This window comes from Buteo buteo, chromosome 13, assembly GCF_964188355.1.
Source record: "Buteo buteo chromosome 13, bButBut1.hap1.1, whole genome shotgun sequence".
NCBI classification, from domain to species: Eukaryota; Metazoa; Chordata; class Aves; order Accipitriformes; family Accipitridae; genus Buteo; species Buteo buteo.
Genome location: NC_134183.1, coordinates 30,731,334 through 30,744,818, shown reverse-complemented (window position 1 = coordinate 30,744,818; position 13,485 = coordinate 30,731,334). Strand labels below are relative to the sequence as shown.

At 39.8% G+C, this 13,485-nt stretch overlaps 1 protein-coding gene across 12 annotated transcripts in view; it reads right to left on the bottom strand.

Moving 5' to 3' along the window:
• TCF12 (transcription factor 12) overlaps positions 1-13,485 on the bottom strand; it is a 174,947-nt gene that overhangs the window by 34,527 nt on the left and 126,935 nt on the right. The window contains exon 1 of one of the 12 annotated variants that reach the window (XM_075045369.1): positions 7,276-7,441. The exons of 8 other annotated variants lie outside the window; for them this stretch is intronic. In XM_075045369.1, coding sequence (XP_074901470.1) covers positions 7,276-7,344 — 69 coding nt within the window. In that variant the 5' untranslated portion in view covers positions 7,345-7,441. Of the gene's footprint in view, positions 1-6,702; positions 6,812-7,275; positions 7,442-13,485 lie in introns of those variants that run through there. 3 more of the 12 variants (XM_075045366.1, XM_075045367.1, XM_075045368.1) reach the window with 3 other exon arrangements.

Sequence of the window (13,485 nt, the reverse complement as noted above, 5' to 3'; positions counted from 1 at the left end):
AGGGCGAAATTTTATTTTTAAGTCAGGAAGCCATGTATCAGGCAGGGCAACTAGTTTGTTCACGCTGAAAGCCCTGCATGCACTAGGACCCCTATCCAGCAAAACGTAGGCTCTGTGGCTGCTGGCCCACAAGAGGCTTGCATGGCTGCACCACAGCTCCCCGGTCTGTGTCCTAGTTAAAGGGCTTTCTCTTCTGCAACAGCTGAGTAAGGCAGTTATAAATATGACGTGGCTGCTCAAGATGGCCTCTTTTAGCTATTAAACCGATAACAGTGACATCCAGGAGGCATCAAACCAGTTTTTCCTGGCTGACATTCCCTCTAAGACAAGGAATACTGTTAAAAGGTCAGCCTGTCTGCAGAGTCTCCTTGAAGAGGGTTGTCTCCAGCAGGTAGAAGAGGAGCCTATCTTCTAATCCCCTTAAACACACTGCACCTGAAGGCATCGGATGTGTCTCCATGCTGACAAGCAAAACACTCTCCAATTATGAATGGGAAATTCCCTTCCGATAAACACAGGCCAAAGCCAGTTTTTTTCACATGACTTATCAAGTGGAGGGCTTGACTTTTTTGGAGCTGTGCTAGAATACACATCAATCCTAATGCTGCACTGCTTCTGAAGGGAAGGTAGCCGCCGCAGAGGGAAGTGGGACAAATGAGAGTCGTAAAGGACATCAAGTCAGAGACCCACAATGGTCTCGTCCACAGTCTGAACTGGTTTATGTTTCTCCAGTGGGAAAGGCAGGATGACAACTAAGATTTTTTTTTTTTGAGGGGTAGTGGTGAGAGCTGACTTCAGACCAGAGCTGAGAAGACATTATCTCTACTACATCAGGTTTAAGCAAAACAAAATGCATCATCCAGCTCTGAAATCTGCCCCGGTGATTAACATATGTAATGAACACTATCATGAAAGTTACACTGACCTCATATATCTAAAACATATCAAACGATTACACAGTGTGCTTCTGTGTACTAATACAAGTGTCAATAACGTGAACATCAATTCGAAGATCTGGGTTTACCAAATTTTATGCTAAGTAAACTTCCAAGTTTCATTCTATAAATGCATTCAATAAATATAAAACTTACAAGTCCTCCTGTTGGCATGCCTCCTCTCAGGCAATTTTCCCGTAATCTGTTTCAAATTCTTAAATATTTATCAGTGTTTAATATTAACGTTAAAAGCAGATTAAAAAATAGCAATGAAGCAACCAAATCTTACTTCCGATGAGCTCATCCTATCTCAAGACCAAGGCTCCCATCACACATACTGTTTATGGAATTATGAATTATGTTCCTCATTTAAGCCTAGTTATTAACAATTCTTGGAAGTGCAGGAAAATATTTATCAAGCTGCTAGAGACAGAATTTTTTTGAAACCAGTAGAGATGGATAACCTATTCTGTAGCTTGTAAACTCTGCTAAGTAGCCTATCTACATTCCATCAGCATCAGTCATGCACTGAGCAAGTGTGCACTGCTGAATGATTTGTACATGTGGCAAAATTTTACAGTGTATTATCTGCAGGTTTTGTGGCAAAAGCTAATTCTGCTGAAAGGCTGCTCTAGGAAAAGGAAACTTGTTTTCACGTTTACTCTATTTCTGACAAAATCATGTACTAAAGCTTCAGGAATGTAGAATAGTAACTATAGTTTTCCATGCTCCTTTTCATAGCAAGACAGAAGCTGCCTCCCCCCCCCCCGCCTCAATTCTTGTTTAGTTGATATTTGAGCAAGATGATAAAATGAAGAGCCCTAGTATACAAGATCAGTATACCATAACCTCAATCACACTTTTTGTTTCCAATACTAGGTGTAAAGCTTCATACATTTTAAAAACTCTTCTCACCACCCAGAATGAAAATAAAACACTCCTTTAAGAGAATAGAGCATCAGTCTTGCCTGCAAATCCAACCATGATTTTTAAGGATGGTATAAAATTCAAACTCCTTGAAGTAGCTAAACTGAATTCCATCTTAAATAAATGTTTATGCAGTTTAGGCATGCTATACATACCTATTTGGGTATTTTTGAAATGCAGAATCCCACTGCAACAATACATAGCACAAATACTTCCTAGCTTCTTTCCCAGTAAATTACAATCTTAAAGTCACGTTAAAAAGTGATAGGCAAACTTAACAAAAATCCCAAATTCAGTATATGGAAACCTTTTGGTCTCTTCTTTTGATTTTGTTTTTTAAATTGTAGTGTGAGGCAGAGAGCAGAGGAAAAAGAAGGTAAGACAGCAGGAACAACACCAGAAATAAATATACATATGTAGCGCTTGAAGATTCTTTTCATATTTTATTTGCTAAGTAAAGTCTCTTCCCCACACACTCCAAACTGTGCTGTTACTAAAGGATGCATACAACGAAGTCTGCAAAAATTCCTGATTAAATTCAGATTTTAAGGAAACAAAAAAAGGAAAAGCTGAAACTAATCAGCCTGTTTCTTAACCAGTTCCCTGTGTTTCAGAAGGCTATTCTAGCTGTGGAAGGAACCCCCATCACCAGTATTGACCACAGGAAGATGCAGCAGTATATATAACACTACCTTTTGCATTTGTTTATTTCTTCTCTGAACACACTAGTACTCTCAGTTTCTGTACCTCCAACACAGACTGTTGTATTTCTACAAACGGACTTCAACACACACGTGATTATGAAAGCAAACACACTGAGCAAAGGGGTGTATGTTACTCTTTGGTGCTCACATTTCAAGAAATATAGATCTGTCCAATACAGCACCTGATCCCATCCCTAGCTGCTTTCATTTGCCCAAGGAAATGGACATAACCTTCACTTTAAAGCATCAATAAAGCTTGTTGCAGACAAGACAGCCTTCTGGCAGGGGACCACCGCTCAGTAGATTGGCAGTCCAACCCAATGGAGTGGAGCAAGGAAAACTCTCTTGGGCTGATACATTGCAACTCATCGTTTTTTAGGGGGATGGGGAGGGGAAAGAGAAGGGCGAGGAACAGAAAAATTAAAAAAAAAAAAAATCCAGCTGACCAGTGTTTACTACCTGTCTTTATTCAACGTCCACAGCCATGTACCCCTAGAGATTTTCCAGATGATCTTTTATTTGTCCTGACTTACAAATGTTAGCTTTGACCTTGTCTGAGTTGCTGTGGGCAGCATATGGTACAGAACAGCTTTAATTGTACTTTTCTCCCTGTATACTAACTGGCCCAATACTAATAAAAACAGAATTGAATAATTCTTTTTAGCACCTGGTTGCTCCAAAATTTACAAACTGAAAACATTTTGCATTGATGTTAAAACACTTAATACATTATTTATTGTGCAACAGCTACAGAAAGGCATGCTGCCGTGTCATCTAAGCATCATGCAATACTATTAACATGTTTGTCTCTGCTATAACTCTGAGAGCGGTGGCTGCAAGACAGGCATTTTCTCCACTAAAAAATACCCAAATATACACATACCTACTCACACTTGTGTGTATTTATTCATCTCTACACACGTGCCCACACGTACGTATGCACACATGACGTGTTTATAAATAGCCTTTTACACTCTGAAAATTGTCAAGACAAAACATTTTCTCAAAAAAAAATCCCAATACAACCTAGTTTACAAAAAAAACAAATCATAAAGCATTACATACATGTAAAATATATCTCCCTGCTGATTTTTTTTTCTCCCTTTTTAAATAGGTTTTGTAGAAATCTACTGTGAAAGATGCAGTAACTCTGCCTTGGAAAACGGCTCAATAAAGTCTCAGCCTATGCTGAGAAAAACAAATATTTATTCAATAATAAAAAATACTCATACACAGTCTGGTATATTGAATTAACCCATACAATGCACAGAATACAACAATAACGTGTACTATATTCACAAATTTATACTCATATGAAATAGTAGTCGTAGGTGACAAAATAAAATATAATTAATATTGTTCCTTAAAATGATTTGTTTTGGTACTAACTGACAAAATTACTGCGATCTATATAAAAATAATTCTACAGTACATTTAGAAAATAACCAACTTATTTCTGAACTTGTAGGTTAACTGAAAAAAGTGGAAATCTTTCAAGTCTATATTTTACTCTTTATGCACAAAGAAGATATAAAACTTCTATTACTTAAATATTATTTTGCTGCCATTGCATTTTATAAAATTTAAATGAAATGGCTCTGGTGAGTGAAGAAGTTTGCTTAATTATTTATTAGTTAAAAAAGAAGAATAAAATAAAAATGTTTAAAAAGTATAATTTAAATTTGTCCTATTATTTCTACCTAAATATTTTTCCAGGTTTTGTTTTTTTTTTTTCAGTGGGGGTTAGGTGTTTTGATTTTTGGGGTCTGTAGCATAGCTCTTGAATGAAAGAGAAGAAAAGGTAAAACTTTAAAGAACTTTAAAGAACTTTAAAAAGAGATAAATGTTTTAATTTATTTTTCCCCAAAAGCTCTATATTAGAATTTTGTAAGCCTTCCATAAACTGAGAATATTTTCTATAGATCAACAGGTGAAGGACCAAAAAAAAACCAAACACCCAACAACAACAAAAAAAACCACCACAGGCTAAATCTTCTAGCTCAGTGAAGTGCAAGTGCTCTATTTTATTTATAAAACAGATTAAGATTTTTTTTCTTTTTAATTTGGTGAGGATTCTTGAAATGTATTTTTTTTATAACACCTATTACTAAAATCTTACTCCTTAGCAAGGGATTTGTATTAAAACACTACTTTTCATTTTCATGTGTCCCTCCCAAAACATACAGAAATTACAAAAATGGAACCTATTCAATAGTAAAACCCCCGACTTAATTTTAAAACTTGTTATTTATGTGCCAGGGCACACATGACCATCTATTGGGGCCCTCATATACTTTTTTTTTAGCTTAATATTAAGCTTTCTTCTGGCTTACAAATTTAAGAAGTTGAAAAGAACAAAACATATTTAATGAAAAGTTTAAACCACACATTTTCTATGTCATTTCCCACTGCCCTGTGTGTAAATAAATCAGATTTTATATACATCACCAAGTATCAAAGAATGTCTGTATCCAAAATCTAATGCAATAATCTAAATAAAAATATCAAACTCAATAAGGTGCATACTATCAACTACTAATTGATCAAACACCACAAATAAAAGCAGTAAGACATCAAAATTAGGGTATGTACTGTTCTCATGGTATGGAAACATTCATATGAAGATTTGGCATGCACACCTAGATGTGTGCTTCAAAAACTGTAAGACAAAACCCACACCCCCCGTTTCACATATCTTCCTTGTGTATATTTAAATTAGTAATTTAGTTCAACTTGCAGAATTCCTAGGAGAGAAAAAATGCTAAAAGCTAGTGAGATGTTAAAAAAAAACACAACAAAACCAAACCAAACAAAAACCCCCAAAACCTTGGGCAACATGATATAAGATCATCATATGATATGTCATCTATTTACTAACTCTTCAAGCTCATAAAGGTCACCTCTGACCCATAACAGGCACATGCTATCAATTTTCAAGCCATGCTCTCCTACAGTACCAGCACTTCCATCTACTATATGCCTGGAAATACTTAATAAGATCAAAGCCTTTTTTTCCTGCTACAAGAACAAAGAGAAATGTTGTAACAGAGTGATCTGTGCTCTAGAAAGAATAAAATCAAAACTCCATGCAAGTTATATTCCCTTTGCTTCAGGGGTATTGTATAGTTAATTTTACTTAAGTCTTATATATATCTTCACATAAAACTTCAAACAGATTGTTTTAGCCTAGGAGCAGACATGAAAGAAAAATTATTTCATATTTGAAAGACAGCTGGCATTTATACCAAAGGAAATGAAATAGAGACAAGCAATTTTACTCATTCCCCTAACCTCTCCTCCTGTATCTTTTCTATTATTCAAGAAGCTCATAAACGGTGTCTTTAATAAGTATAAAAATCCATTGTTTAATTATCATTGAATAAAAATCTTGGCAAAAAGTTTACTAATGAAGGCAAAGCTCACATAGGCCCATGAGAGGAGAAACAGAAGTAAAAAAAAAAAACAACTCCAAACAAACACACCACAAAAAAGATCTGTATCAGCATCTCTTTTTTTCCTATTTAATGTTGTCTTTGTAACAGAAAAAGGGCTAAACCACAACCAACACAAACTGGAAAAAACAGTTAAATTCACCATTGTGTGCTAATTTTTTACACACAAAAATCAAAACTGTTGTCACATGCACTTAAAAATTTTAAGTGTCAACCATGAAACAGAAATATCCCCTTCGATTTCCAAAAAGTTAAAATATAGAGAGGAGATTTAATTTTTTTCAGAATCTGCCTTTTTTTTTTTGTTCTCCTTCCTCCAGTGGTTGTAGCAATATTTTGATCATTTCAAACCCCTACAAGTGAAACGACCAGCTCTGGGCAAGGCACCGTTAACAGCCGGCTAGCGGATGCTACGTTCCTCACACTGCGCAGCGCCGGGCAGCGCGGCGCGTTACCGATGCCACGGCCAGGGCTCGGGACCCGGGGATCGGTCAAGCCGGAGCAGCGATTCCCGAAGTGCACTCAGGAAAGCTGCTCTGCAGTCATTTGGAAGAGGAGAGATATAAAAAAAAAAAAAAAAAACCAAACAAAAAAAACCCAAAAAACCCCCAAACAAAAAACCCAAAACACATAAAAAACCCACAACCCCCCCCCACCAAAACAAAAACAACCAAAAAAACCCACCAGACCCCAAGGAAAAGCCGCCAAGCAGACAGGAACCCGAACTTGGCTGCGGTCTGCAGCACCTCAGCCGCGCTGCCGGCACCTCAGCCGCAGCCGGCGGGAGCGGGACCGGGGTCCGGAGCGGGCAGGGCGGGAGCGGCGCGGGCAGCGCAGGCAGCGCGGCCGCGGCCCCGGCCCCGGCCCCGAGCGCCGCCTGGCTGCGGGCTGCCGCCCTCCGGCGCTCCCGCGGAGCCGGACTTGGTGTTCCTGTACTGAACTGAGGAGACTGTCACCCCACCCCCCCACACCCCCCCCGCTACACAAAGCGGCCCACGAAGCCCGGTATAGTTTCTTTCAAAGACCACTCACCTCCCCCCCCCCACACCCCCCGCCCCAGCCCCTTCGCTCCGGCAGGGGAACAGGTTGCCTCCTGGAAAGCACCCCCCGCCCTCAGAGGGGCCGCGCGCGGCTCAGCGCCGGACTCGCGGGGGGACCCCCGCGCGGTGAACTTGTATTTGCCCGGGGAGCGGCCGGCAGCCCAGCACGGCTGCCCGGCGCCCACAGCAGCTCCCGAACAAAGGCGGCCGCCCTTACCGTCTTCCCGTTGTAGTAGTACATGAGGGAGTTGCTGCCCACCCCGGGGACGGGGTACGCGCAGTACATGGCGAGGCTGGCGGCGGGCCGGGCTGAAGTGCACCGCCTCTCTCCACGACATCCACCCGGCCGCCCGCCCGCCCGCCCGCTTCTCCTGCGCCGCCCGCGCACATGGAGCGCCTCAAAGGCGACTTATGCAAAGCAGGACTGAACCATCTCCGGCCGGGCGCGGGGGTAGGGCCGGGCGCGGGGCCCCCGCCGGCCCTCCGGCTCCTCCGCCTCTGCCCGCCGCGGCCCGGACGTCGCCGGGCGGCAGAAAGGGAGGGAGGGGGCACGCGCACCCGCCCGCACGCGCCCGGGCCGGCGGCCACCGAGAGTAAATGGCGAGCTGCGAGGCGTCAGCGAATGGGTACGGCCCGAGCGACTCAATCTCCTGCTTTTTGTTTTAATTTAATTAGAGCGCTTGTGGCAGCGGAGACGCCGCTTGGTGCGGCTCCAGCCACACGGCCATCTGGCTCTGCCTAAAGTTGCTTCCAACTTTGGCGAACGCCTGCGGAGGCCACGGGAGCCGCTGGGAGCGAGTCCCACGAGAACGGCGGAGCGCCCAGGCAGCGGGAACCCCCGGGCCGCGGCCGGCCCTCTCCACGGGCGAGCCTAGGCAGTGTTCGGACCCTAACGCAAAGACGACACGTGCACAAGACGCCTGGCTTAAAAATAATCATTAAAAAGTCACGTAAATGTTTTCGTTCTGTGGAGTCATCCAAAATCCATTTTGAAGACGCAGTACACAAAGTACGATGGTTCTTTGAAAACATAAGCCCAGGCTCCCTTTACGTTGTAGAATACATTTTTGTATGAAAAAAGCAGTTCTGTGCCCAGATAAGACGGGGAAGAAAAGAGAAGGGGGGGACACACACACACGACCCCGACAACTTTGGCACATCACAAGAACGTGAATTACACAAGACGGCAAACAGACTGCAACTTCCAGCACAAAAATTCCCTCAATATTTGGACATTATCTATGCCTAAGTCTTTTTGCTTTGCCACTGAACAGTGGCATTAACTAACATTAACTCTTAATGAGGTGTACATTTTTTGATTTTCGATATATGAATGCAGTTGGTTATTAACTGAGCTCCTGATTAAGTCAGATATGCATTTCAATCCAGGGAAAAAAAGGTTAAAGCAAAACCACATTTCTCCACCTCTGTCGACTGCCAATGCTGTGAATTCTCCCTGCCTCCCTCCTGACAAAAGCAGGAAAATAATTCAGGATAAGGAAAAAAATGGGCAAAGTTCAAATCAGCAATTTACAGGGAAAGAAAGCGAGTTGCAGAAATTTGGTTCATTCTGCCAAGCACCTTGCGTGTCAGTGAAATCTTCTGAATTAAAAAGATCCACAAGAGTGACAAATTGAATACAGTAGAATACTATGGTCGGATAAAAATCTTTGTGGGTCTTCTGTATATTGTCCATTATCTCAGGACGTAACTACTGTAGTATCTGTAAATATACAAAATATACACGCACTGACAAAAAATATTCACACCTCCAGCTTCAAATGCTTTCTCAGTGAACTCTTCCAATCAACTGGGAGACTACTGTGCTCAGAGTATGTTGGCAAATACATCCTGAAGTTGACATCAGCTGAAGAACACTTGCATCTTTACTGCAAGTCAGTCTACACATGCAGAACTATTTAACTATGCGGTAAAGCTAATGATATCTGAACTGAACTCTCCTCCAATACAAAAGGCATAGCTGCAGCAGCTGCAAGAAAGAACATCGCTATACTTCAGACTATTAAATCACCAGGCCCGCAGAGTGACTTGCGGCTTCCTTCTTCCCCCAGGGACCACAAAGACCCATTTCAGTCCCCAGAGAGTCCCCAAGAAGCTTTGATTTGCAGCTAACAATGCCATTCCTTAAAGCTTCTCACTAATGTTCCGGACTCTACAGATGAGACATGCTAAAAGATCTTCAGATCTTTGCATGTGCTACTTCTCATAGCACACTAGATTAAAATCACTAATTCAGACTAACGTACAACTTAGAAAAAAAAAAACTAAACACTGGAAAAAGCGCTTTCAGCTTGCAAGAGTTGAAGTAGTAAGAGAACCCTTTTTTTCCTGAAATAATTCAAGCACACAAACTTTTAAATCATTGAAAATACTTCTAGGGTAACTGAAGTCAGTTCTTTGAAGTAAAGACTATCATCAACATAGTTGTAATTGCTACTGCGCCTCCATGCACACGTGCTCAATTTTCAAAATAGTTGCATTTGAGATGAAGAGCATGATCAACCCCCCTCTCAAATAATAAGCATTATCCACCCATATTACAAGCAATTGGAAAAATGTTAAAACATACTTACTGCAGAAAAAACTAACTTTACTATGCAGCATTGGGAGGGGGGCTTCTCTGCATTACAACTGCCCTATACTTGTACAGAGCAATTGTAATGAATAATATATAGGTAATATTAACTGGTAATATTTACTAACACAACATTTATCAGTACAAGGAAATCATTGACATTGTTCACCATCACATGGGTAAGACAACAGCAACAGTATGATCAATAAAACTGAATAACACCACTGCAAAGGCTGTCTGTAGATGAACTAGGTTGAAGACTGGTACCTCCATAATGAGACAATAAATGAATTTGCTCCTGAGTTACTTCCCCACAAATCAAAAGGATAACAATCTCATTTTACCAAAATGGGAATTAGTTGTCCTACCCGCAGTTACATTGATGGGAATAAAATCATACTGCACAATGCTTGAAATTTATCACTGTATCTGCTCTACATTTACTGTACAAAAACGTTGTTTCTCACAGGACATTTGCTACATCGATTCACCTTACAGGATCAAACCATAATTCCATCAAGCATATCAAACTTTGACCCACAGAAGTTTACCTTCACCAGAATAGATGAAAAATAAACCTAAAAAGGAAGAATTGGAAGTTACCAAGAACTCTGTATTTGCAGGAGCTACTACTACCAGATAAGTATTCCAAAAGCTCGTGAAGTCCCAAGTAAGTTTTTGTTTTGTGGTTGCAATTTTTTATAATCCCCATTTAAGCCAAGCAACAGCTGCTCTGAAATTTGTTTTCTTAAGAGAATCATGTTACAGTGAAATGAATCATAGCTGGATCAGCGATACTGTACTGGGTACAGTTGTTTACTCCATTTTTCCTTGGTGACAAGTCAAGGGTTAATCTTATGACTCAGCCTGACAAAACAAGTCAGCTGGAGACAGGGCCAATTTTTTAAACTTGATTTCAGACAGACATGCCGTCAGCAGAGGAGCACTGAACTGACATGCACTTTGTAGCCCGAATTGTTTCCACTCATGACCCTGTACTGTGTGTCAAAACAATAAACTGCCTATTTCTAAAGTATGTAAAGAGATTATGAAAGCTGATGCCGAGCAAAATACTGACCTAATAATAAACCAAGCTACCTGTACGAGAATATTTGCAAAGACTGTTTTAACACAGTTTTGTGAATGAACCACATGTTCTCCCTGAAAACAAACTTTTACGTGAAGTAACATTTTTGTCCAACTTGTCAGAGCCACAAAGCAAATACACAATAAGCATATGTAACCCATCACTTGAGTTTATAAAAAATAAACATAATTTCTCCAGATCACTGAAAATTATACCATATGAAAGATAATTATGTAACTGTCTCAACGGACAAGAGCCATCATCTGGTCAAACATATTCCACAACAAGACTGAAATATCAAAATACTTTAGAAAGGTTATTGCTTTTTATCACAGTTTTATTATTTTAAATGGCTCTATTCAAACACAACAGGCAGCAAAAACTTTTCCAATTAATTATGTGCAACTAGGAATTAAAGTTCCTTTTTCACCAACAAAAGCAATTGTGATGTGTAAACCCAAGTATCATGAGTTTCCTTGCAGAGAGTTGGCTTCAATCCTGCTTAAAAAATGGAAACATGGTAAGAGCCCAACCTGCTTTTGATAGCGATACCAATTCTATTGTTCTTACTAATTTCCATTTAATTTCTTAGGGGCTAGGTTAACCTGCTATGTTTGGAAATAAGGCAAAGACAACTCCCCTAGAAGTCTCTCCTTTCCTCCCCACTCTGTCCGAGGTTGGCAGTTACTATCAATTTCAACCACGTTTGACAGAGGAACAGAAGTTTCACAAGCAATTAAGTTCTTACCAGTTCTAAAAAAACTGGAACCTGAACAGAAGAGACAGACCCCAACTGATGCCCCACTGAAATAAAGGCAAAGAATGGGGAATAGAGGATAAAAGACAAATTCATAGAAAATTAGTCCTATAACTGAACAACCCGTCACTTATTAAAATATACGTAGTAAGTTTGAGCTGCTTCTCCTGCAACAATTCAAAAAAAAAATTCTAGACATCTTAGGACTCCCAGTATAACTTATTTTAAAACCAAATATTTACGATGATTAACTATAGAAAGGCCAGAGTTAGGATCATTGGTAAAGGATGCATGGAACATCACACATAAAGTAGCTGTTAGAATAGGCAAGATTTCAAGCCTTAAGAAACAAACCCAGCTGTTTTAAGGGGAAAACAAATTGCTTATTAAACTGTCCTCTATTTAATTCATCAGTTAAGTAAATGTTAATTTATTTTAAAATCCTGGAAGTATAGCCTTCTGTTGTTAACCAACCACTAAGTATGCTGTTCAGCAGAGACAGCAGACTAACTGTATGGAAGACAATTTAAAATAGCCCAGTGGACTAAATTTGATAGGCAAAACCCACACAATATCCAAAGGAAAATGTTTTAAGCAAATTAATTTACTCATCTACGCAAGAGCTAAAATAGTTTGGTGGTTTTCTTGTTCAAAAGATTTGTCTTTAACTTCACATTTAACATTGACGTTATTATAAGCAGGGAAGAGGGAACAGTTTGAAGGGATAGAGAACAGACAACAAACACTAATGAAATTGATATTAATTGCTCCCCATTACTTCTACCTAGCAATATTACAAGGGCGGGGGGGGGGGGGCTTGTGGGATGGTTGTTGGGTTTTTTTGTGGTTGATTGGGGGGCGGAGGGGTTGTTTGCAAAAAAACTCCAGTTACCTATGACAGATATGGGTAAAAAAAAAAGTGGTGTTTTTTTTTTTAAATTGGAAACTACAGCTAGGAAATTTCTCTTTCAGTACTTTTGCAAATAATACTGAATTTCAGGTGTTTAAGCTTTTATGTAAATATTTTACTAGAATGGAAAGAATGAGGAAAGAAGTGTTATATATCACATTCTTCAGAATCAAACACAAAGCAATTTGAGGTTTTAAAACTTGTTTCAAAAATCTTTCAAATACAACTTTGCTAGGATATTGCTCTAATTCAGAAAGTTGTATTATTTTGCTGAAAATATTAAGCACTTAAGGTTTGAAAGCCTCTATATGAAGGTTTTAACTACCCATAGCTGCATTAAAAAGTAAATAAATATGTTTATTATCCTGAGGCAATAAATGATCCCATCGGAAGCCTGATAATTATCATTCCAAAATGTGCTAAAAACCTACCCAATCTAAAAATGTGCATGGACCTTAAACAAATTTTAAAACCCGAAATGAATTAGCAAGGCTGCATTACTGAAACTTGCAGAGGACTACCTAGAAATCTTTTCACATCAACTCAATATGGCCAAGAAAATTTATTTGAAAAATTAAAAAGTGATTAAGGGGTCCCTCTGCTGGTCCAACCTTAGTATCATTTAACTTTTATTTCATTACTGAAGTACAGTGTATTTTTCACTGTCTCCCCTCACCAAAGCCACACAGCTAAACCTGCACTTGTGTCATCTCCCTGTAGGTGGCTCCATAGTCAAAACCTGAGCCCAGCCTAATACATCAATACACACACACTTTAAGAATTTATTAAATAATTCAGTGTCAGAGCAGCTTTAGAAAACTGCATGTCAAAATGCAGAGCGCTAATTGTGCCTCAGCATATATTTCTTTGCATATCTCCCTTTCTTCTGTGCTCCAACTTGCTGCTTGGAAAAATTGTTCTGCAAATGAAGCCGAGTAAGCTATCAAAAGCCCAACAAGCAATCCTTCTGTCATCCACAGTTAGAAATCTGCCTACTACTTCCTTACAGAAAGAAAAATGCTAACAACTAATCCTAGCTATCAGTGCAAACAGTATGAAATCCTGTAACTAAATCTC